The sequence below is a fragment of the Eumetopias jubatus genome, unplaced genomic scaffold, assembly GCF_037043125.1.
Source record: "Eumetopias jubatus isolate StellerSeaLion01/CBP00866 unplaced genomic scaffold, mEumJub1_p1.0 scaffold_1, whole genome shotgun sequence".
Taxonomy (NCBI): domain Eukaryota; kingdom Metazoa; phylum Chordata; class Mammalia; order Carnivora; family Otariidae; genus Eumetopias; species Eumetopias jubatus.
Window position 1 is genome coordinate 187,030,975 of NW_028274807.1, and position 22,805 is coordinate 187,053,779.

General features: G+C 40.3%; 1 protein-coding gene across 1 annotated transcript in view; it reads right to left on the reverse strand.

Moving 5' to 3' along the window:
* The window catches only part of SYNPR (synaptoporin), a 306,624-nt gene that overhangs the window by 28,061 nt on the left and 255,758 nt on the right, over positions 1–22,805 (reverse strand). The window contains exon 4 of the mRNA XM_028110463.2: positions 17,795–17,993. Within this exon, the coding sequence (XP_027966264.1) occupies positions 17,795–17,993 (199 nt within the window). The remainder of the gene's footprint in view (positions 1–17,794; positions 17,994–22,805) is intronic.

Consider the following 22,805-nt stretch of genomic DNA (forward strand, 5'->3'; position numbering starts at 1 on the left):
CTTTGGGTGAGGGAAATGGCCAAGAACTTTCTAAAATTAGCACCAGTTCCCTTATCCTTTTACAAATTACCATCTGGTGTTTGTTTCATGTACTCGAAGAAAGCCAGCTGGAATGGAGAATATCAAATACCAGTAACATTTTATTCTGAAAGGTCCATTTGATATCAAACTCCCAGACCAAGTAGTGAAATCTCTAAATCTATATAAGGGTGATGGATGCTGTGGACCTTGTGGCGAGGAGAATCTTCTTAATCTAGTTTAGGCAGACACGGCATATTATAGTCTCAGTTGGCTATTTCTCTATTGTGGTTGTGTATCAGATGGAACTACAGAATAAAGGAAGTCATTGTACCTAGAGTTAAAGATAGTCACTTTATTGTCCTTAATATTTACTCATAACCAAACCATGACACTTTGAATTAAAATGAAGTAGATGTTTGTTTTCACAATAACTGCACTAAAGATGATAAACTCTGAAACAGAGTTTAGCACAAATAAGAAGTTAACTTGCATCCTCAGTGTCTTTCTTCTGAAGTCTAGGCTTGGAGAAGTCACAAACCACACCCATTATTTACTTCACTCTAGCAAGTTTCTACAGAAGATCTTTCTGACTTCTCCCTCCCCCCAATAAAGTACGCCAGCAGCTGGAGACCATTCTACTCATCCAGGAAACAGGAAGTCCAGACTTTTTCTCATATTTTCAGAGGCTTAATGATTAAATTTCCTTTGAATAAACTGACAATAGTCTGAATCATATTTCTTCTGTAAAGCTTTTTCCCATAATCCCAGGGAGGGTGAGTTAGCCTAGCCCTTCTGTCTGTAGCCACAGCATGACAGAGACCCCACCTGGAGCTCAGAGCCATGAGAACCCTATCTGGGAAAGGTTATTTTATTGACCACCTCTAACTGGTTCCTGTGCAGGGAGGACTGCTTGGTGACTGGGCAAGGCTAACAGGTGCAGGGATGCAAGCTGGGGACAGTGCTATACCTTTGTGATAATAAAAGGCAGCAGGGGGATCACGGAGGAAGGACCATCTGGAAAGCTGGAGAGGCTGGTGGGGGAAGGTTCGAGAAGCAGAGGAAGAAGCTGTTGGCCTCAGAGCACTTGGCAGAGGGTGGGCATGAGATGGGGGCGGGAATGAAGAACAAGCCTCTAGCAGGGTTTTACTTATTTATTTCTATTAACTTTGTATACTGTAACATGCAACATACAGTTTCCAACTCCCCATGAAATCCTTTATATACCTCATACCTAGCTCCTGTGTGTGGTCATGGATTCCAGGAAGCATTGACACCTGCTTCATGGTGACTGCTCAGGAGCATGGGGGCTAGAAATGTGCCTGGTTTATATAGGATTGGCCAGTGGCACGGTTTCATCTGTGTTCCTGCCTTCATTACTTGAAAGTGCTCACACTCAGTTTCAAAAGTATATCTGTTTGGATGATAAATTATAAGGTCACACAGAATAGCTCTTATCTGATTGTACTTTGAAGACCAGACATATTTTATCCCTAAACTGCCTGTTTACCTATCCCCACTCCAGAGATCATGGGCTTGGGCTCCCAGAGGGATAGGATACCATCTTCATGAATTCATTCAACACCATGTACTAAGTTTTGTATTCTATGTGTTAGGTGCTGGGATGCGATGAGAAGTAAGAAATGGCCTCTGCACTCAGAGATCTCAAGGGGGGAGGCTGATATGTCCCCAGACAATTATACAGCCGAGAGGACAGGCTTGTACCAGGGTTCCCTCACCTTGGCACTATTGACATTTTGGACCAGATAATTCTTTCATTGTGCTGGGGGGTCCTGTGCGCTCCAGGATGTTGAGTTTCATCCTTGGTCCTACCACTACCTGCCAGTAGCAACCCCTCAGTAATAATAACCAGAAATGTGTCCAGACATTGCCAGATTTCACCCTTACCCAGGCTCCCATCCCAGTGTTGAGAAGCTTCGATTAAGTCTAGACCAAAAGGCATCATGGGAGGAGCACCTAACCCAGATTTGGGCAGAATCTTATTAACTCTTCATCCTTAACACCGAGTCGACACTTAATAAGTGCTTGATTAGTGAATAAAACGCATAATATCATGCTATTCTTCAGGATCATTGGAACAAAGTCTCTAGTAAACTAGGGGGAAATTTAAGTATGAGGTCTTAGGCAGAGTTCAGCCACTGAATTTCACTCTGAATCACTGGCCCTCACATCGTTCCCAGAAATACCATGTGTAGCCACAAAGGAACCTGCTCCCTAAATATCACAGCACAGATTTTTCTAGCCGTTATTTTCCTGTTAATAAACACGGATTGTCAAGCACTTTGGCAAATATCAGGTGCCTTAAATGCTAAATAGTCATTATAAAGCCACATAAATATTTTAGATTCATCATCCACAGCAGGGAAAGCAGAGCCCAGATTCTAGAAGGGAAAAGAAAAAAAAAGCCCTGACATTCAACTAATGACTTCACAAACTGATGCACCCACCCGGGAGCCTGAAATCTGGCCCATCTCAGAAGTAAATGTTCTTTGCAAAACATAGTCAAATCTATCTCAACTTCTGTGAAGGCATCCTGTCCCCAAGTCACCTATTGTTGTGATGTAAATGAGGACAAAAAAAATTCACAGCACAACCCACATATGCCTTTCCCACAGCCTCTGCCCTAAACCAGACTGATGTGGAATCATGGGAAGGCAGGTGGCAGGATGAGCCTGATTCACATGTCAGCCTTTCTTGGTGGACTCGGACGAACCGGGTGATGATGGAGCTTTCTAGAACAGGCTGTGTGACTTTGGGCAAGTGACAACTTTTCTGGGCCTCCATTGGTAAGATGGAGGACAAAGAAGTCATGATTTCAAAGCTGCTCACAGCATTAATGGTTACATCTGTAATTTTACATCTTTAAAGATTCATGGGTTCATATGAGGGGTTCATAGCAGTGATTATTATTTTGGGGATGGAGGAAATGGCACACAAAAATCAACTTCTCAATAGTCCTGACATTGTTCCTATTTTTTTTAAAGCTTTTATTTACTTATTTGAGAGAGAGATAGTGAGAGAGCATGATCGGGGGAGCGGGGAGAAGGAGAAGCAAGGAGAGGGGGAAGCAGGGGGCCTGATGAGGGCCATGACCTGAGCTGAAGGCAGATGCTTAACCGACTGAGCCACCCAGGCGCCCCGCTGATGCCCTTCCTTAAGAGGCTCCCTAAAGTATGGTGACACTCCACAGAATATCGTTCTGAGGTTAGCAGCCACATAGAATGAATGGGCCAGTCTGAGCTAATTCCCAGTTTGCCCCTCTCTGGGATGGTTTTTATGATGACCATTATGGTGTCCTAATGACTGGAACATGATCCAGCTGGTAGCCCTGGGCTTTGAGTTACCAAATCTTCTGGGAACTCTCTGAAAACCCCTCCTTTTCCCAAGATAAGTATTCCCAGCAACTTCGCAGAGACCCACAGATGTTATTTAGAAGTTGCAATTAATAGTGAGCTTTTTTCCCCTGATGGATCAGTTGTCCTCCTAATTGCCACACCATAATTTCTTTACTGACTCCCCAAAGGTTCATTTTATTTGGAGTACTCTTAAATCACACACAAAACCCAGCAGAATAGCCATTTCTTTGTTTTAATGTTGCTGCTAAGCTTAAAAAAAGAAAAAAAAAAAAACAACTCTGCTTCTCTCCTTGAATTCCTTCAGGAAATGCCTCATTCTCAATACTTATTAAAAATGGGAAAGCAGTCCTAGGAGGCTTCTGGAGGTCTAAGTTCATAAAGTGAATATGCATAAAGGCAGCAGAATATCAAGTTTTTATAATTACACCTTTTCATGTATACACTTCCTGGAGTGAAATCGGCTTTGATTTGAGTCGATTTAATATAGCCTTTCTAATTTAAATCTATCCCTTCACTTCTACTTAGCTGTTGTTCAATTTTAGATGGGAAAAATGGGTTCCTATTTCCCACTTTCACACACCAATAAGGATTCTGTATTTCTAAACAAGAGTGATGATATAGTATTTAATTTCTGACCTCTTTCCCTAATTCGAGAGCTTTGGGGAAAGAAAGTATTTCTGTTTTGGAGAGATAAACTATAAAATGAGAGGGCCAAAGAGGATGGAGACACTCAGGCTTAGGTGATGTGCCTGGCATAATGCTTTACTCAAAGTCAGCAGACATCAGTCTTTGTTGCAAGAACAATGCTTAAGATAGGAGAGGAGACTCTGAATAATCTTGTAGCAAAAGAAGTAGTTAAGAGCACAGACCAAAAAAACCCCATAGTTAGAAGTGGAATTTTGATGAAAATGAAGGTCTGTTAGAGCAATTTGTTTCAGTAGGTAGAAAGAAAGGATTTTAAGTTGAACTACAGCTAAAAGTGCCACTTGCATTGCTATCCCAGGACCTATGGTTGCAGGAAGAACTCGCAGATAGATGTATGATGGGCCTAAACTGAAAGTCAAGTGCGTGGGGAGATTGCAGTTCTAGTTAAAGAGCCAGCACACACCAACTGGAGCTTATGGGAGTTTTCCCATATTGTTCTTGGAACAGACATTGGCTATGTGCAGTTAGTGCTGACCGCAGTTCCTGACACAGAGGAGGAACTCAACAAATGTGTGCTGAATTATAACAGGCCCTATTCTCGATGACCAACTTAGGTCATTAATTTCACTTTTAATACTGACTTTAGGGAACTGTGGCTGTGTTAGAAATAGTCTTTGCCCTTCAGATATTTAGTATTTAGTGGGGGAATCAGATAAAACCACGTCTACCTAAAGTACAAGATAGTAATGGTTTCCATACAAAAATTTTTTTTCACACAGAACTATGGAGGTTTGAGGAGAAAGAATTTATATGTCATATAGTTTGAGGAATATGGAAGATGTGGAAGGTGAAGGTAGATATGGAAGGTAAAGGAGTATTTCATGGAACAGACAGCATTGGAGATGGGTCTTTGGTGATGAGTCTAATTGTGATAGGCTGAGATGGGCGAGGTGAGGATAACATTCCTAGTGGCAGGTAGAGATGCAGTAGTCATGCAGAAATAGTTATATACACAGCAAGTTTAGGGAATGGTAAGGACTCTACTTTGGCTAAAACAAGGCATGTAGGAAATGGAAGGAGATGGCTCTGAAGAGTAGGTGAAGGGTCATGGCTTTGGATGGCCTTGAATGCTGGAGTGAGGAGGGAGTCTTTATTTCCATAAACCAGAGACATTTGAAGTGACGGCTGGAAGAATGAAAGACAGGACCCCTTCGTTAAGAGTCTCCATACAGGGGCACTTGGGTGGCTCAGTAGGTTTAAGCATTGGACTCTTGGTTTTTGGCTCAGGTCACGATCTCATGGGTCATGGGATTGAGCCTCCCATCGGGCTCTGTACTCAGCAGAGAGTTTGGTTGAAGATTCTCTCCCACTGCCCCTCCCCAACTTGTGCACACACTCTCCTTCTAAAATAAATAAATAATTCTTGAACAAAAGTCCCATACATATAACCTAATATGAATTCATTCTCTCCTTTCCACAGCCCTGTGCCTAGCCCATTCCCCATAACTGTGCCAGTCTTTGAGGCATGAGGATTTCATAAAGCCCTGAATGGGGTCACACACAGGTGGATCTTCTAAACAGGGATATTAATCCCAGGTAGTTTGGTCTTGGTTTTTTCAATCCTAAAGCAACAATTTACAGAACACACGGGGAAAAATAAGCCAAGGCAAGTTGTGGAAAATCGCCTAACTGGGGGTTTGAAAAGAGCCACCAGATTAATGCAGAGACTCTCAGGAGGTGACTGCAGCAGACAGGGCTGGACAAAAACTCTTCCTGATCTTGCTGCTCCCCAAACAGCCACTGGCTTGCCACATACAGAACTTCAGCCATTGGCCCCAGGATGAAACTTATAAATAGCCATTCCATTATTTTAAAAACTCATCACATGGACTTTCTCTATTTGTTTTCTTCTTTTGTTTATGGCCAGAGGAGTAATTAATGATCTTGAACTTCACTTACTGAGCCTCAGTGAGAAAGGATACTGCCAGAGGACCAGTATGCAGAGCTCAGTGATACACTGCCATGCAGATTAATGCCTATCTTGGGAATTTCTCCTTGGTAATTAAAGCTTGCACTTCTGCCTACTTAAATATGGCTTGAATTGAATTTTGATGTCCCCTTAGTATCTCAAGTTTCAAAGCAAATGTGTCAGTGGCAGCATCCATACAACAAGTTGTGTTATTGTTTTCCTCTCTGGGAAGAATAAATTCTCTTTGTTGATCCTTTTGGGAGATCTTTCCTCCAATAGTAGTAAGATTGCAGAGTCTAGGGTAGAGTCAAAAGTTGGAATCCAAATTTTCACTCATATCAGAGGTAATTTGTTAGGGATATGCTTTATATGGATTTAAAGAAATTTCTGCTTTAAAAACCAGGAAGAAAACTTTGGGGTTTTTATCCTAAATGAATGATTTAAAATATGCATTAAGATTACAGTACAAGGCTGATTATCATAGCATGGCTTGTGAGAGAGAAAAATTCAAAGTCTAACAATAAGAGATGGGTTAAATAATTCATGTTATCTCTATATAATGAAATATTATATAGCCATACAAATGGAAAAAACTAGAGTTGTTTATAATAATGGATATAAAAGTACTACCAGAGTTATTCCACCTATTCTTTCTTGGTCCTGTGAATAAATAAATAAATGTCATTAAGCATCTATTGTGTGCTTAGCTATTCGTTATTTAAACTTCATAATTAACTTTCGATGTATTAGTTCTCATAGCTTGTTTTACAGAAAAGTTAGACATTATGTATACATCAAAATCATTTCATTTAGCAAGTATCAGAAAGCCAAATCAAACCAGCAAGTACAAAGAGAAATTTAGCAGCCCATATATCTGGAAAGTTTAGAGTGTGCCTGGTTTCAGGTATGGCCAACTCCAGTTGCTCATTTTTTTGGAGGGGGGGTCAAGTCTCTTTATGTCTTTCCCTATCTTTCTTTCTCTCCATATCTAAAATCTGCTTATTTCTGCTCAGCTTTATTCTTTAGACAGACTCCTTCCACATCACCAGTAATGTGGCCATCATCAAGTAGACTCACCTCTTCCTAGCCTAGCAATTCCAGAGGAAGAACCTCACTTCATAAATCTCACACCATAAGTTGCCTGGCTTGAGTCATCTGACCATCTTATGTTACTGGGTGAGGCACCACCTGGCAGTCCAGCAGGACTGCGTGAGTGGGAGAGGGCTAGTTCCCCCAAAGAAGGAAGCTGGTAAGGCAAAAAAATGTGTCTGCTGTTATTCTCCACACTCCCCCACATTGTTCTTGCTCAAGACATTGACCCAGTCAAAGCACCCTCCCTTCCTTCTAGCTAGTTTCTATTCTTTTCTAAGTCTTGTGGACTTCATAAGCCTTCTTTGACCACCCAAGCCAATAGCACATGCTCTTTCTTGTTGATTCCTATGTGATATCTCTTAATGGGAATAATAAAACATACTTCTTTTGTGCTTTTATCCTAATGTGTCTTTATCTTGTCCAATGGAGATGACTATCAGCTCCAGCATGGTGAGGAATTGTCTATTTCATGCTATCACAGTTCCCGTATGTCTTGCACGGAGTGGGTGCTTAAGAAGTTGATAGACATTCTTGGATTTTCATTTTCCTATTTCGAAGTGAAATTGGGGTGGCAGTGAGCACCGTGGTAAAATGCCAGACATTTTAGTCTGCTTTTCTCTAGCCTCAACTGCAATTTTCCTAAGTTATTTTTCTACTGTAAAAATCTCATTGTTTTTGGTCTTGTAATTTCCAGCTAGCCAATATTGACATATTTTTCTGCCCATAGGTGTGGCTAGTGGATCCACTTGGCCACAAATGGATCATTACAAACTCATTACAATTCAGGCTTAGTTGTTTATTTCTTTTTAAAATTAGATTTAATTAATTAGATTTAATTAAGTAATTAATTTAGAGAATCAGATCTGGGGAGGGGGAAGCAGAGGGAGTTGGAGAGAGAGAGAGAGAATCTCAAGCAGACTCCTAGCTGAGTGTGGAGCCCAACACGGGGCTCAATCTCACAACCCTGAGATCACGACCTGAGCCGAAATTAAGAGTCAGATGCTTAACTGACTGAGGTACCCAGGTCCCCCTTAGTTGTTTATTTTTTGAGGCAGCATGTGAATTGATTAAATGTTTCTTAGACATTTCGGAACCACATGGAGACATTTTCAAAGTTACAGGTCTCAGATAGGTAGGTAGTCAAGTCAAGGTGAAATCACATCTTGGCCAACCTCTCAGGTATTTTCAATAACCATGTCCTTCATAAGGGATCCAAGGCAGTTTTTATCTGGAGTCCCACTTCCTTTGTGTTCCCAGGGAAAATTTTTTCCTTGTGTGGCTCTGTGGCTTTGATTAGGGTCCTACTAATAAGCAATGGAAATGAAGATGCCCAGCTGGGAGAAAGAGTTAAGAGGGTTACAAAAAAAATCCAAGCTCTGGACTTTGTGCCAATTATTTGAAAGTTTAATGAACCATGGGTATTTGTGCAAGGCATTCTTAAACTGCTGAGAGCCCCAGTGACTCCAAAGCTGTGTGTTTGTGAGTGTCTGCTTGTTCTGGAATTATACAAATAAACTTAGCAAATAGTAAGGATATTTTTGCCATTGTGGGGGTGAAGTGGGGAGGGGAAGATTTCACCACTTTCAAAAAATGATAGGAGGAGGGTGAAAGTCTGAACCTCACTTCTCAGCTGGATGCCCCCAAGCAATCAAATTTCCTCAAGTTTTTTCCTGTTACACAATTGTGCTCTTCACACTCTCCTGCTATTTTCAGACTTGCCAGCTGATAAGGGATTCAAGCTCTAGTTCTCTGGAGTCTGGTTAGTTTAATGGGGTTGTGTTCTTTCCCCTCTTTTCCCTAACGTATGAGATCTGCGTGCCAGGTTGGGGGTGAGAGAGCCAAGAGAGGGGAACTGAGTGATGGAAAGGCTAGACAGTGTGAAACCCCATCTTAGGGTTGATTGCATTTTTCTGTAATGATAGCAGCTTAAGCTGAATTTGGAGGCTCAGGAATAAAACACAATGTAAAAGGGGGTTTGATGTTAACAGTGCAACAGGAAGCCTTCCAAAGCATTTGTCAAGATGAGAAAGTCAGTGGAGTTTGCACTTATCCACTTATTGCACTTATTATTATTGCACTTATTATTCAGCTCATCAGCCCATTGAGATTTAATCAACACCAGCTACATATAAAGCACAATATGGACACAAGGGTAGATAATAATATAAGGCTGATGAAAACAATGGCTCACATTAATGAGCACCTGCTGTTGTTATAAGTGCTTTATGTGTCATAACTCATTTAACGTGACCAATGACTTAGTAGGTTAGGAACCACTGTTATCTGTATGTTAGAAGAAGCAACAGAAACATGGAGAGGTTCTTTTTTTTTTTTAATTTTATTATGTTATGTTAGTCACCATACAATACATCATTAGTTTTTGATGTGGTGATCCACGGTCCATTGTTTTCGTATAACACCCAGTGCTCCATGCAGTACGTGCCCTCCTTAATACCCATCACCGGGCTAACCAATCCCCCCTCTCTCCTCCCCTCTAAAATGCTGTTTGTTTCAACCATGAGAGACTATAGACTCTGAAAACATGGAGAGGTTAGATCTATAACTTGTCCAAAGTCACAGAGATGGTACTGACTGGTGGTACTGAGATTTGGGCCCAGGCAGTCTGGGTACAGAGCCTCAATTCTTAACCACTGGCCCCGACTGTTTCCCCATGAAAGATCAAGGGTAATAGGAATAAAGCAAATAGCTTGAGGCCAGGAGCTAGGTATTATTTTGTTATATGTCTTTGGTGCCTAGCATAGGGCCTAGGACCCACGAGGGCTGAAGCAGCCAAGATCATTACTCTTGAATAAGAGCTTTGTCTTGGAATCAAAGAGGAAACACCACATGAACTTTAGTTTGATTGAAACACAAAAACTAAAAGTCAACAGTGTCTGAGGGTACTGTAAGGAAAAACCAATATAAGACAAATTGTTTTTTAAGAAATTGCGGATAGGTATTATTTGAATAAGGAAATATCTTGGCCAACTTCCTTCCTGATTTTATACTATTTTGGGAGTTTCACTGAAACTACTTGTAGTCCTGAAATTAAACTAGTGCCCCAAACTGGTTGGCAACATTTAAGTTGGCTTAAATTTCATAATTAGAGATGGAGTCCAGAGCAGTATAAAAGCTCTTGGAGTCTTCTGGGAAAATGCAAGAGTTTTTTCCCAAGTTAACATCTAAAATTGGTTAAAGAATTAGAACTGGCACCATTTTCTTCTCTAGTTTGTCCACTAGATAGATCAGAAGGCAGAGCTTTGGAGATAAAAGCTATAAAGCTGAGACATTTAGACTGCGTGAGTGTGTGCGTGTGTCTGCGTGTGTTGGTGGTAGCTACAAGAGGAAACACAAGAAGACAGAGGGATTGGGGGTGGCCAACAGCCAGCAGTAAGGTCCATAGACCCAGAGAAATGAACACGGTGAGAAGCAGATTCAGCTAAAAATGAAGCGACTTCTGAACTGGGGTCAGGTAGACCTGAATTGCCTCTGGGGCCAGGAACCTAGGGCAAGCCTCTTAAACTTCCTCAACCTCAGTTTCTGCATCTCATGATTGGGAATTAAAATATGAAACTCGAAAGGTGAGCTTGAAGATTTGAAAAGAAGATGTGAAAAGTGCTCATCCAGGACTTGGCACATGGTAGCTACTCAATGGCTGCTGATGGTTGCTATAAATCGGGGTTTCTAACCTCAGCACTGTTGATTTTTTGAGCCCGGTACTTCTTTGTTGTGGTGTGTTGTCCTGTGCACCACAGAATGTTCAACAGCACCCCTGGCCTCTACCCACTATATTTCCCCCAGCAGTGACAATCAGAAATGTCTCCTGATATTGCCTAATGCCCCCCACCCACTGGTGGAGAACCATTATTCCATCCGAGAAAGGGAGCGTGGTTTCTCTTGGGTGTGCTGGGCCATGGAGTAGACACCTTTCACATTTCAGTTTGTTTTAAATGAAAGAAAGAAACACACAGGAAAGACACATTTGGGGCTTTGAACATTCCCCTCTAGGTCCTAATTTTTCTAACTGAATGAGTTCCCGGGAATGAAAGAAAATCTGACAAAAATGATTGGGATTCAGACAGACAAGCTAAACTAGCCCTCTGAATACACTGGCTCCAACACAGGACGAGAAGAGCTCTGGGCTCTGGAAAAATCATGCTAATTCTATCAGTAGCTCACTGTCCTTATGAAGGCTATTGGACTACGGCTCAGGTCTTTGTTTAACTAGTTAATTGGAGAAACATGGCACCAAATAGAGTGGGAATTAACCTTCATTTAAATGAAGAATTTGCTCATCATAAGAAGCCGGAAATGAACTGAGGATACAAAATCTGATAAAATGTGTAGATGGTGTGCTGGGAACATTTTAAATGGGTTAATTTATTTCCCTTTATCTGCGGTACAATTCTGGAAAAATATATTTGTTGATGCAAAATGTGTAGTAGTTTGGATAAAAGTTCGTATAAGGTTAGGTCCATACCCTTTAGTAATGTTATCACTTCTTGTCTCAAAGAGTGGGGAGGCAGAAACACACACACACACACACTCCACATCACAAGCCAGGCTGTCAGATTCTGACAGGTGTGTGCCCCTAGAACAAGATACACACTTTGTGGGCTTCAAATAATGTTATTCTTTTTAGCATCACATACATTGTTCCTGGGGCAGAACTTCAAACACAATCTCCACTTATCCTCTCACCAAGCACCAGATGCTCTGGAGTTGTCTTTTTAATACTAGCCCACCCCCCAACCCAGGGGAGGGCGTGGCCTGGCCTCTGGGTGGAGGGACACCTGTCCTCTAGGTTACCAAAGCCCATCTATGTAACTCTAGTGGATCATTTCTAGGAGAGTCATAATTATTAAATAATTTTCCCCACCAGGCTGGATGCTCTCAATTCAGCCCTATATACACTGCTTGGCCTGTTGAAGACAATTAGTGCCCAGGAAGAGGAAGTACACAGATATGATGTGGAACCCACTTAAGAGGCGAGATGAGGAAGGAGGGAATGGGTGGAGAGGGGGAGAGGTTTCTCAGCAATTCCCCAAAAGCTCGAGGCTGCAGTTCTGATTTCCATCTCTGATTACAGCTAAGAGAGATGTGGTTGGGAGGAACAAGCATGTGAGTCTCAGAACATCCAGCTCTCTGCCTGTCTCCTGCTGTCCAATCTTAGCGATGGCTTTAGCCTGCACTTGAAAATGGGAGCCTTACTTTGTTTTGGGGGGTTAAAAATCCACCTTCCAGTCATCTAATGGAGTGGGGTCGCAGGAACTGAAAGGTTAACTGGGTGGCCCAACCTAGCAATTGTGGTCTTAGAAGCAGTCCAGAGTCCAGCTCTATCCCTGGGGGAATTGGGGAGGAGAGAACGTTTGGGGAGACAAGTAGCACTGAGAAGGCTGCTGGCAATTAAAGGAAGCTGCCTGCAATTTCCCTTTATGGGGCTAAGGTCCTACCCAGTAATGGGCAAGAGAAAGATTAAAATTATAGCAATAATAGTGCGGCAGTTAGATGCCGTTAATTTATCACTTACTGTGTGCATTTCCCTGTGCAAAGTGTCTTGTAGGCATTAACTCCTCCTTTCCTTTCAGCAGCTCTGAGACATGTGAATTATTACTAGCATCATTCTGCAGATGAAGTAATAGGCTTGCAACTGTTAAATAATAGGTTATATGGGGGATTAAAGTCCAGGACTCTAGAGCTTAGCCATCACCCTCAAGATCATTGGACTAAAAGTCTAAGTCTTTCTTCTGCCATTCACTTCTCTGACAACAGGCAAGGTTTCTAATCTCCCAGGGGCATATTTTCCAACACCTGGTGCTCAGTAAAGAGGTGGTAAATTGAATCCGTAGAATGGGGCTGATTCTAATTGCTCTACTTCTCTCTCAGGGTTGCTCTGAGGCTAGATGGGAAAATAATTGGAATGCACAGAACATAAAACAAATATGAGCTACGACACCACTGTGTGCCTGTGGTGGGTGAACACCGCTAGTCTCATAAACTGCCTTTGGTCAACCTTTATGGGAAAATCAGAGCTTGAATAATGCAGCTCTTTTGTTTTCCACAAAATCTTAAGGTGGATATTGATTCTCCTGAATTTCTAGAGTAGTTACTTTAAACCAAACCTCTTGTAACAAGGATTTACCAAAATGTGGGATTGTGTTTACTGTACGCTCATTCTTTGAGCACTCTGTCAGCCCTGTAAGATATTTTTTTAAAACTGATTTTACATTAATACGGAAAAAACCTAAAGCTTCACAGTGTCACTATTTGACATGAGATCTGAAAATGGCTCAGAATATCCCGACACAGAAATCTAGGCAGGAGATGGGCTTTACTAAGGAGTATGACAAAATGATCTAACCAGATATGACATTTCAATTCACAATCATGCCAGGATTCAGGTGGCCATTCCTGCTTTCTGAGAACTGTTATATATTCATCTATACAAGAGGGCATGAACTGTAGTGACCTACAGTAGCTGGCTGATTCTTCCAGCCCAATTTTCTTGCTACTGTGTTATTCAGCATCATTGACAATTATGTTACTTCTAAAGACATTCATATTTTCATTTTTATTTAAAGGTGTACCATCTTGTCAAGCATATTCAATAGAAAAAGATCATTTTAAAAAATCGCCATTGATAAGCATGGCCCCAGTCTGTCTGAAATTGTTCACGACTGCTTGTAAAAGTATAGGAATCAGTCCTGGTAATCTCTGATTTATAATACCCATTGATCCTGGGCATTTTTAAAGCTTGTTTTCTATAATTGACGTCTTCCATGTGCAACAGAAATAAACAGCCGCACAAGCAGAACCCTGAGTTCTTCTAGCATCATAGATTTATGGCAGTCATTCCAGGACTCCAAATAGATTCTGAAGGCAAATAAAAAACGTCGATGGCATCAAATGAGCAGAAAAGTCTAGGGGTTATAAGGTTTGGTTTCTCTATATCCAGAGTAAGACAATATAGGAGCCGTCCAGGTGTATAGACCAACTGGTCTTACCCACCCCTACCTTTCTAATTTCGTAGCACATGACCTACCAGGAATTACGACCCTCTTGCATGGTGGTTATGAATTTGGGCCCTGGAGTTGGAGACGTGGTTTCAAATTCTCTACCCTCTGACTAATAGTGATGTGACCTGGGAGGGTCAGATAACCTCTCTGAGCCTACCTTTCCTCATCTTCACATGTGAATAATAACACAAGCTAGGGTTGTTATGACTGTTAGCTTTACGCACAGTAGATAATCAATACCAGTAGATATTACTGTTGTTCTTATTACCAACATCGTTACCAACCTCATCCCTTTCCTACAGGTTAATCTTATCTATGCATGTCATGTCCTAGAGGATTATAGAACAAGATGGGAAATTGTTAATTTCTAGATGTGAACCAGCTTAAAAGGATACCTGACTTCTTTAAATTGCTTGAATTAGTTCATATCAGCATAATATGGTAACTTTGTTGTTTCAAACTAAAAATCCTACATGGAAAATTACAGAATGAAGGAAAAAAATGTGTGTTTTGTTAAAAACAAAGCAACAACAAAAAAGAATAGATGGTAACAAGAACTGAGGTGACCAAGTAATAATCAGTAGCCATCTTTCTGAATAAATAGGTTTGACTTAAAATAGGTACCATTATTGTTTAGATAGCATTTGGGAGTTTTTCTAGGTTTCAATCATCTTCTTGAGATCTTGCTCACAGTGTGGATTTTCTGTATGCTAACTAATCACTGAGGGTGTGTATAATAGCCCACTCTTCATCCCCCAATTGTGCCCTCATCATGGTGGGGTCAGAATTGATATGGTTTGCCACTTGCGGTTGTAATGGCATCCTGTGGATCCTGCACAGCCATTCTGACTCTGTGACTCTTAGGACTCAGGCTCATTTTTAAATTAACTTTCATCTGCTAAATAATGAGCACATCAGTTTTTTAATATCACAGAAGTTTCATCTAGGAGCCTTTCCTTTTTCATTACTAGAATTATCTCCTCTGCCCCTCCCCTTCTCCCACAGTGTAATAAAACAGAACCTACCCAGTGTAGTACACAATTCAGGATTTCATTATATCCTGCTTGATGGGAGAGACTATTTACACAGAGATGAAGTAGCATGCCTTCACAAGATTATTTCATATGAGGAGAATGTAGTTTTATATAACAAAATAGATCTTTTTCCACTTTGTGAGCAAACTAGCTGAGTCAACTTCTTCTCTCAGGAAGTCAGGAGATTTCCTCAGACTTTAGAATTCTGTAACTGTGTCTACACGTACCCAGGAATGGATGTTGGTTCTGTGGTACATATATAGCAATCTCTTGTGTATCTATCTGCACATCATGAGAGGGTTAAGCCCAAGTTAGGTGACTCTCTTAAATGTATTTTAAAACCATTAAGACTATTAGCTCCAATTTGGGAGGAAAAAAAAAGACACCTGTCCAAAGATGCAAGTTCATTACTCTTCTTTTTCGAAGAAAACATATTAAAGTGCTACAAATTTGATTTTTGGGGTCCTTTCATACTTAATCACAAAGCTTTGCAAACAGGGATTTCTTCCGGTTACCCTTCAAAATGTGTTTATTTTAAAGTTCAGGTCTCCATAATATATTGACTAGGTTATATTTCTATAAAATTTATTTTACTCCCTAAAAGAATTTTGAAAAATTATGTTCTTATTTGCATAAAGTTGACATCTAATTTTGTTTTTATTAAAAATCTAAATAGTTCAAAGAACATTGTTTCTGGCATACATATTGATATTTTTAAAACATATCCTCTGTATCCATTTTTAAATGAATCCCGTGGAGTCGTTATTTGATACTCTCTATCTTCCATTAAAAAAAAATAATGAAAAGGTTCCTCTTTAGCAGTTGGAAATTTTACATGTTCCTTTTGTTCTCTACGAATTTGTATTTCCATTGTACTTCCCTCACAGAATTATAGTAATATAATATTTTTTATACTGGAAAGCATTTTATTGGTCACACTATTATATTTCTTTGCAACACAAATATGTACATAAGTTTAAATAACTTTTTGCCCACGACTCTAATGCTTTAAGTGCCAAAAATTTATTTGGGGTTGGGTGATATTTTTAATAAATATTATTAATGCACAATTGTCCCAAACAACATAAACGTATTATATATTTTGATAATTATTAAATTAAAAAAATAAAAATTTTATTAGAAATATCTGGGGCTATTTTTTCTACAATTAGTTTGCATACTTTTTGGGGGAAACAAATATTATTTATTTCTAGAATGGGCCATGATTCAGCATAAATTCTCTTTCCATTTTTCATCTTATTGACGTGTTGAGAAACCCTGCTCGTATAAATGAGTATATGAGAACAGATGTTTTATTATAGCAATGTCATGAATTTCTTTGAATTTCTTCTGAGTTATATGTTCTGATCACATAGTGATCTGTCATCAAAAAGTATTTTTTAATGGTCTATCAGCTGATGAGTAGATTAAGACTTTCAATTTTATTGAAATAAAAAAATTGGGAATCTCCTTATATGCAAAAGAATACATTACCCAGGCATTAGAATCACTCACTTTTGTCAACACCAACACCAATATTTCAAATGGTCCCTTTTTAATTAGCACCTGAAAGGTTTTGCCTCCTAGCAATGTACTGTGTGGTGATATTTGGGATGGAAAAGAAGGATGATTTTCTTTTATAAAATGGGAGTAGGTAATTAAGAAAGAAGACAGCCCAGTATTTTCACATGCAGAGCATTCTCAGATAAATTTTAGGCAAGTGTACATGTGAAGGTTGAGAAATTTAAAATTTATTTCCTTAAAAATTACCCACACCCCTTGGGGCGTCTGGGTGGCTCAGTCCTTAAGCATTTGCCTTCAGCTCAGTCATGATCCTGGGGTCCTGGGTTCGAGCCCCGCATCGGGCTCCCTGCTCAATGGGAAGCCTGCTTCTCCCTCTCCCACTCCCCCTGCTTGTGTTCCCTCTCTCGCTGTCTTTCTCTCTGTCAAATAAATAAATAAAAATCTTTAAAAAAAAACTTACCCACACCCCTGTGCCCCTCTGATAGTTGTGCCCCTGTAGGGGTGTGTGTGTGTGTGTGTGTGTGTGTGTGTGGGTGTGTGTGTGTGTCCCCATCGGGATATTCTGGGCTATACTGGTTTCATCCGTGTGAGTCCTTGGACCAGTGTACAAGGAAAAAAAAAAAGTGGGAGGAGGGTCAGTGGTGGAAAGAGAGAGAGATTGAGAGAGACTGGTTGGGGTGGTGGTGGGGGAGCTCAGAGATGGAAACCTCTATGCCCAGTCTATCATATACTAACTGAAGAATGCGTTTCGAATATGTGTAAGTCACACTCTCTACATAACCAGTGAGAAAAATGGTTGACTGGCTCCATAATGCTGGAATCATAAATAAATCTGCAGTAAGCCTCACTTGTCTTCCCTTGATCTCATGAGATTTCCAACCATTTATTTCAGAAGGGTTTCTAGCAAATCTCCTAATACTTTCCCAATTCAGGGGCACAAAAGAATGGCAGACATCATGCTTCTCTTTCGGATCCAAGAGATGTGGATAAAAAAGAATGTGATTAAAAAAAAAGGAAAACAAACCAAAAACCTGCCCCGAGGGCTTCCAAAACCATTCAAGCCATGGGAAAGAAATCCGAGGGGACAGAAAGAGTTATTTCAAGAAGAGAGCCACTTACGATGAGTGGGCCCCGGTTGTTCTCCCGATACTTATTCTGGAAGAAAATGTAAACGACGGTGGCAGCCAGGGAGTAGAGGAAGGCGAAGACAGCGACCGTGACGAAGAACTCGGCGGAAGATGAGGAGTCACCAGTCAGAGCCAGCTTCTGCCGCTCCTTCCCCTCGCAGGTGGGCACCTCAAAGGTCACCTGGTGCAACCTAAAGCGCCAGAGGGAAGGAGACTCTTTACAATGCAAAGGAAACCAAGCGAGGGGCCCTGCACAGACATGTTCTAAAGCAAAGCAGGGGTGACTGGGGAGTTTTATGGCATGCTTCTGTGACAGGTTCATTAAAGAAATTACAGAGGTTACCGCTGGAAACGTGGAAGTAAATATTGCAGGGAAACATTCCACTGGGTTTCCCAGTAGCTAGTCACTGGAACAGAGGGAGGAGGGGAGGGAGAGAGAAACTGAAATGTCAGTAAGTTAAACTATCTGACATCCTCCTGCCCAAATTCCTCAGTGCTTTCTCACTGTGCTTGGACTCAAACCCCTAACTCCTTAACATGACCCACCAGGTCTTACATCAGGTCCTTATGGCTCAGTCCTGGCTTATGGTCATTTCATTGACTGTTCTCTTTTCCTCAGTCTGTCCTCTGGCATTTTCCATAGGCTGGCTCCTTGTTGGTATTCTAAAGTCATCTCATGGGAGAGCCTTTTCCTGACTATTAATCTAAAATAACTCCTTTCCCATAGACATTTCCTATCCCACTGCCCTGGTTAACATCATTCATAGCACTCATCAATAGCACACTATCTTCATGATGTTCTTAATTACTTCATGGAAAAGGCATGATGACCCCATCTTTTCACGAAGATTTCCATGATGATGGCATCTTGATTTTCTTCTTCTCTGTGTATCCTGAATGCCTGACACTTGTTAGGCACTTAGTACACAGGACTTGGATAAACGAATGAACATTCTTGATTCTGTAAGGTGACAGATCGATACTAATTTGGTTGAACTTTAGAACTTCTATTTTAGAGAGTAAGTTCTATCAGGAAAGCATTCAGGCTTAATATATTACCTAACAGAGAAAAATAAGATTTTGGGGATAATACTTTCTGCTCAATAAATGACATCTAAGGAAATATGTTATATCCAGCATAGTAGCTCATGTTGTGAACTAGGTGGTAAACTATAATTTAATATAGGAGCCAAAGTTCTGCTTCATAAGAAATGACTAAATTATTCCTTGAGTATTAGGAAGGCACGTAACAGCAATAGCAGTGATATCAGCAAAGTACCACTTGGAAAATTATCTATGAAAGCAACAATAATGATAAAGCCATTGATGAACCTGTAATTTCCCAATTAATACTAGAAAGTATTTTTCTTACTAAGCAAAACTGATCTCTTTAAAACAGATTTGTTGTGTACATAATCTTATACTTTATATAATAATATAATGATAAGATAGTAATAACAATAGCTTTTTTCCTGAAAATTTTATTTATTTATTTGAGAGAGAGAGAGTGAGCCAAGGGAGAGGCAGAGGGAGAGACTCTTCAAGCAGACTTCGCACTGAGCACAGAGTCCGATGTGGGGCTTGATCTTACAACCCATGGGATCGTGACCTGAGCCAAAACCAAGAGTCAGATGCTCAACCAACTAAGCCACTCAGGCACCCCAACATTGGAGCATTTCTTGTGTGCCAGATATTGTGTTTTATACTCATTATTTAATTGAATGCCCATGGCAATTCTATGACATAGGCACTTTATTGCCCCCCTCCCCCTTTACAGAATAAGAAATGGTCTTAGAAAGATTAAGTAATTTGTCCTAAGCCACATAGCTAGTAAATTGGGCAGGGATTTAAATTGGTATCTGACTCCAGAGCTTGCGTTTTTAACTTCTACATTAACCTGTTTCTGTCAAGTGATGAGAATATTAAGTAGGATGAAGAGTTTTTCCAAGTGAAGCTCATGGGCCCACTAGCATTGCAATCACTAGAGGACTTGTTAAAAACATACATTCCAGGGCCTTGTCCTAGACCTACTCAACCAGAATCTCTAGGGACGTAGCTTCATTGACAACCAGTGCAGGGAAGTCCCGTCCCCCTGAGTTCCTTATTTCTCAGAAACCCAGTCTTTTTTATTTATTGCTTGACTTAAGAGAGAGCTATTTACACAATCTACTTGATTTTGCTTGTATATACCGAGGCTCCTCCTGTTTCTTATCAACCAGAAAGGTGTATGGTTTGGTACAATTCAGGAAAATAGAAGCATTCGTCACGGGTACATTGTAGAGTTCCTTTCCTCCCCTTGCCAGAGATATTAAAATGTTTCCCAATGGTTTGGTTTGTAGGAATGTTGAAAAATGAAACAGCTTTAAAGGTAATCATGCCAATTATTCTCATACAGGTGATTTTCAGATAATGTACACCTTTTTCTCAGTATTTTGTAATATGTCATTATTCCACAAATTTTTAGCAAGCAGCTAGTAGTTCATACAATGGTGAGATGCTGGGGTAGAGTAAGGAGTCTAGGATGGGCCCTGCCCATGTGGAACTTCAAGTGTAGAGGGAAAAGATTAGGTTTTCTGAGAGGAGCCCGAGGCCAGTCTGGGGTGGGGTGGTCAAGGTAAGATTCCCTGTGGAAGTGACTCTTAAGCTGCAGCTTGAAAAATGGGTAGAAATTATCCAAATCGAAAGTTAAGAATGAAAACACAATGAAATATAACTATATATCCACTAGGCTATAATCAAAAAGAGTATAAGACTGGAATAACAAGTGTTGGTAAGATTGGGTAAGAACAACAAGATAAAATTGGAATACAAGTTCTAATTAGACAGATTGGGACTTCTGTATATTGCTGATGGAAATGTAAAATGGTGCAGCCACTTTGGAAAAGCAGTCTGGCAGTTTTTCAAATGGTTAAACATAGAGTTAGCATATGATCCAGCAATTCCACTTCTAGATACATACTCAAGAAAAATGGTAACATTTGTCTGCACAAAAACTTGTATAGGAATGCTCATAACAGCACTAGTCATAATAGCCAAAAAGTGAAAACTCAAATGTTTATCAACTGATAAATGGATAGATAAAATGTGGTGCATCCACACAATGGAATATTATCTATCCGTGAGAAAGAATGAAGTGTTGATGCACGCTACAACACGGACGAACCTTGAGAACCTTCTGCTAAGTGGAAGAAGTCAGTCACAAAGGACCACACATTGTAGGATTCCATTTGTATGAAATGTTCAGAAAAGGCCAAACTATGGAGACAAACAACAGGCTGGCCTTTGCCTAGGGCTGGGGCTGGTGGTGATAGGAATAGGAGAATTGGGGATGATGGCTAAGTGATGCAGGATTTCTTTTTTGGGCAATGAAAATGCTCTAGAATTGACTGTGGTGACTGACGCACAACTCTGTGAATATACTGAAAACCATCAAAGTGTATATTTTAAGTGAATGAATTGTATAGTATGTGGATTATATCTCAATAAAGCTGTTAAAAAATAGGTAAGAAAGAGCATGTACCAAGATCCTGCACAGGCCAGGAGCACCGCACATGAGAAGAGATGAAATATGTCTGGGAAAATTGGAACATGGTAGGAAAAGAGAATGAATGGTTTCAGATGAGATGAAGAAGTCCTCAGGGGCCCTCACTGTGGGGTATTGCCGGCCAGGTTACAAATTTGGGTCTTTATCTTAAGATGAAGTTTGGAAAGATTTTCTTAGCGTAAACAACATATAAAACAAAAATAGCAGGCAGGGCCATGTCACCTGCTGCAACTATTTAGAGATATGCAGACTTGCTCTCCAGATGCCAGGATCAGTGGTGCTTCCAAAACCCCAGTTCCCTCAGCTGACACGCACAGACTGGGTCTGCAGTCTTTGGGCACGGTGGGGGCAGCGGGGAGTGGGAGAATAAAAGAATTGGGTGGGTTTCGTTTTTTTTTTTTTTTTCTATGCAATCGGCTGACTATCAACACTTCCCCTATCCCTAATTTATTATGTTGATTTACAGTAAATGTTAATTGTGGTTATCTGTACAAGGCACACATACACAAAAATCACTAACAAATCTGCTTATTAATGCCAGTGATTTACAGCTTGGTATTTTGCCCACCAGTCACACTGGGATGAAATCAAGAGAAAGAGGGGGAAATGGAAGTGAGTTCCAAGCTAATGCCTATTCTGTGGAAGGGAGTAGGGATCATTTATAAAGAAAGAGCATGTCAGCTCAAAATAGTCTGAGTATAATAATTCATATCACTGAACATTTTTAAGGCTGTATGATAATATGTATTACTAAACACATATTTTAATGGAGAGGTTCTTTTAAAGCATCAGATACATATACATGCATAAATATGTATGGTTTGTTTTGGAGGGAGAGATTTTTTATAGTCAGCATGCGTTTAGCAGCTATAATAATTTTGGAAGCAAATATCATTCATTTAGAACCTAGACAAGGAAAAAACTGTTCTGTACAGATAGAGCATGTTGGTTGACAGAATCTGGAAGGCAGTGGGGCCACCTCTGATCTTGTGAGGAACTCTTCAGGGAGCAATTGCTGAGCCTGCAAAAGGGACCAAATGCAATTCTGTTGATTTTAAATGTATAATTCCCTTCTGGGTTGGCCTGACTCAATCAAGCGGTAATTGAATTTCATTGGATCTTACTGCATTGTGTCTACCAAAGAAAAGCCTCCAGGTTAGAGTAGATTTAAAAAAAAAAATTGCTAATGCATAAACAGTCTTTTAAACATTTTACTGCTGCTTCAATGACATTAAAAGGGACTGCTGGGCACCCGCACTTTTAAGTTCTGTTTGTGAGGCCTGGGAAGATATTAAGCAAGTTGGCATTGCTTTATTAATAAAAATGTTTATGATAACAAGCATTGACATTTTTCAATCTCCAGACATTGTGCTAGTTTCTTCACAGACCGGTTTCTTACCTAATGCTCATAACACCTTTCTTAGGTAGGTGCTATTTCTAGGACCATTATACAGATGGG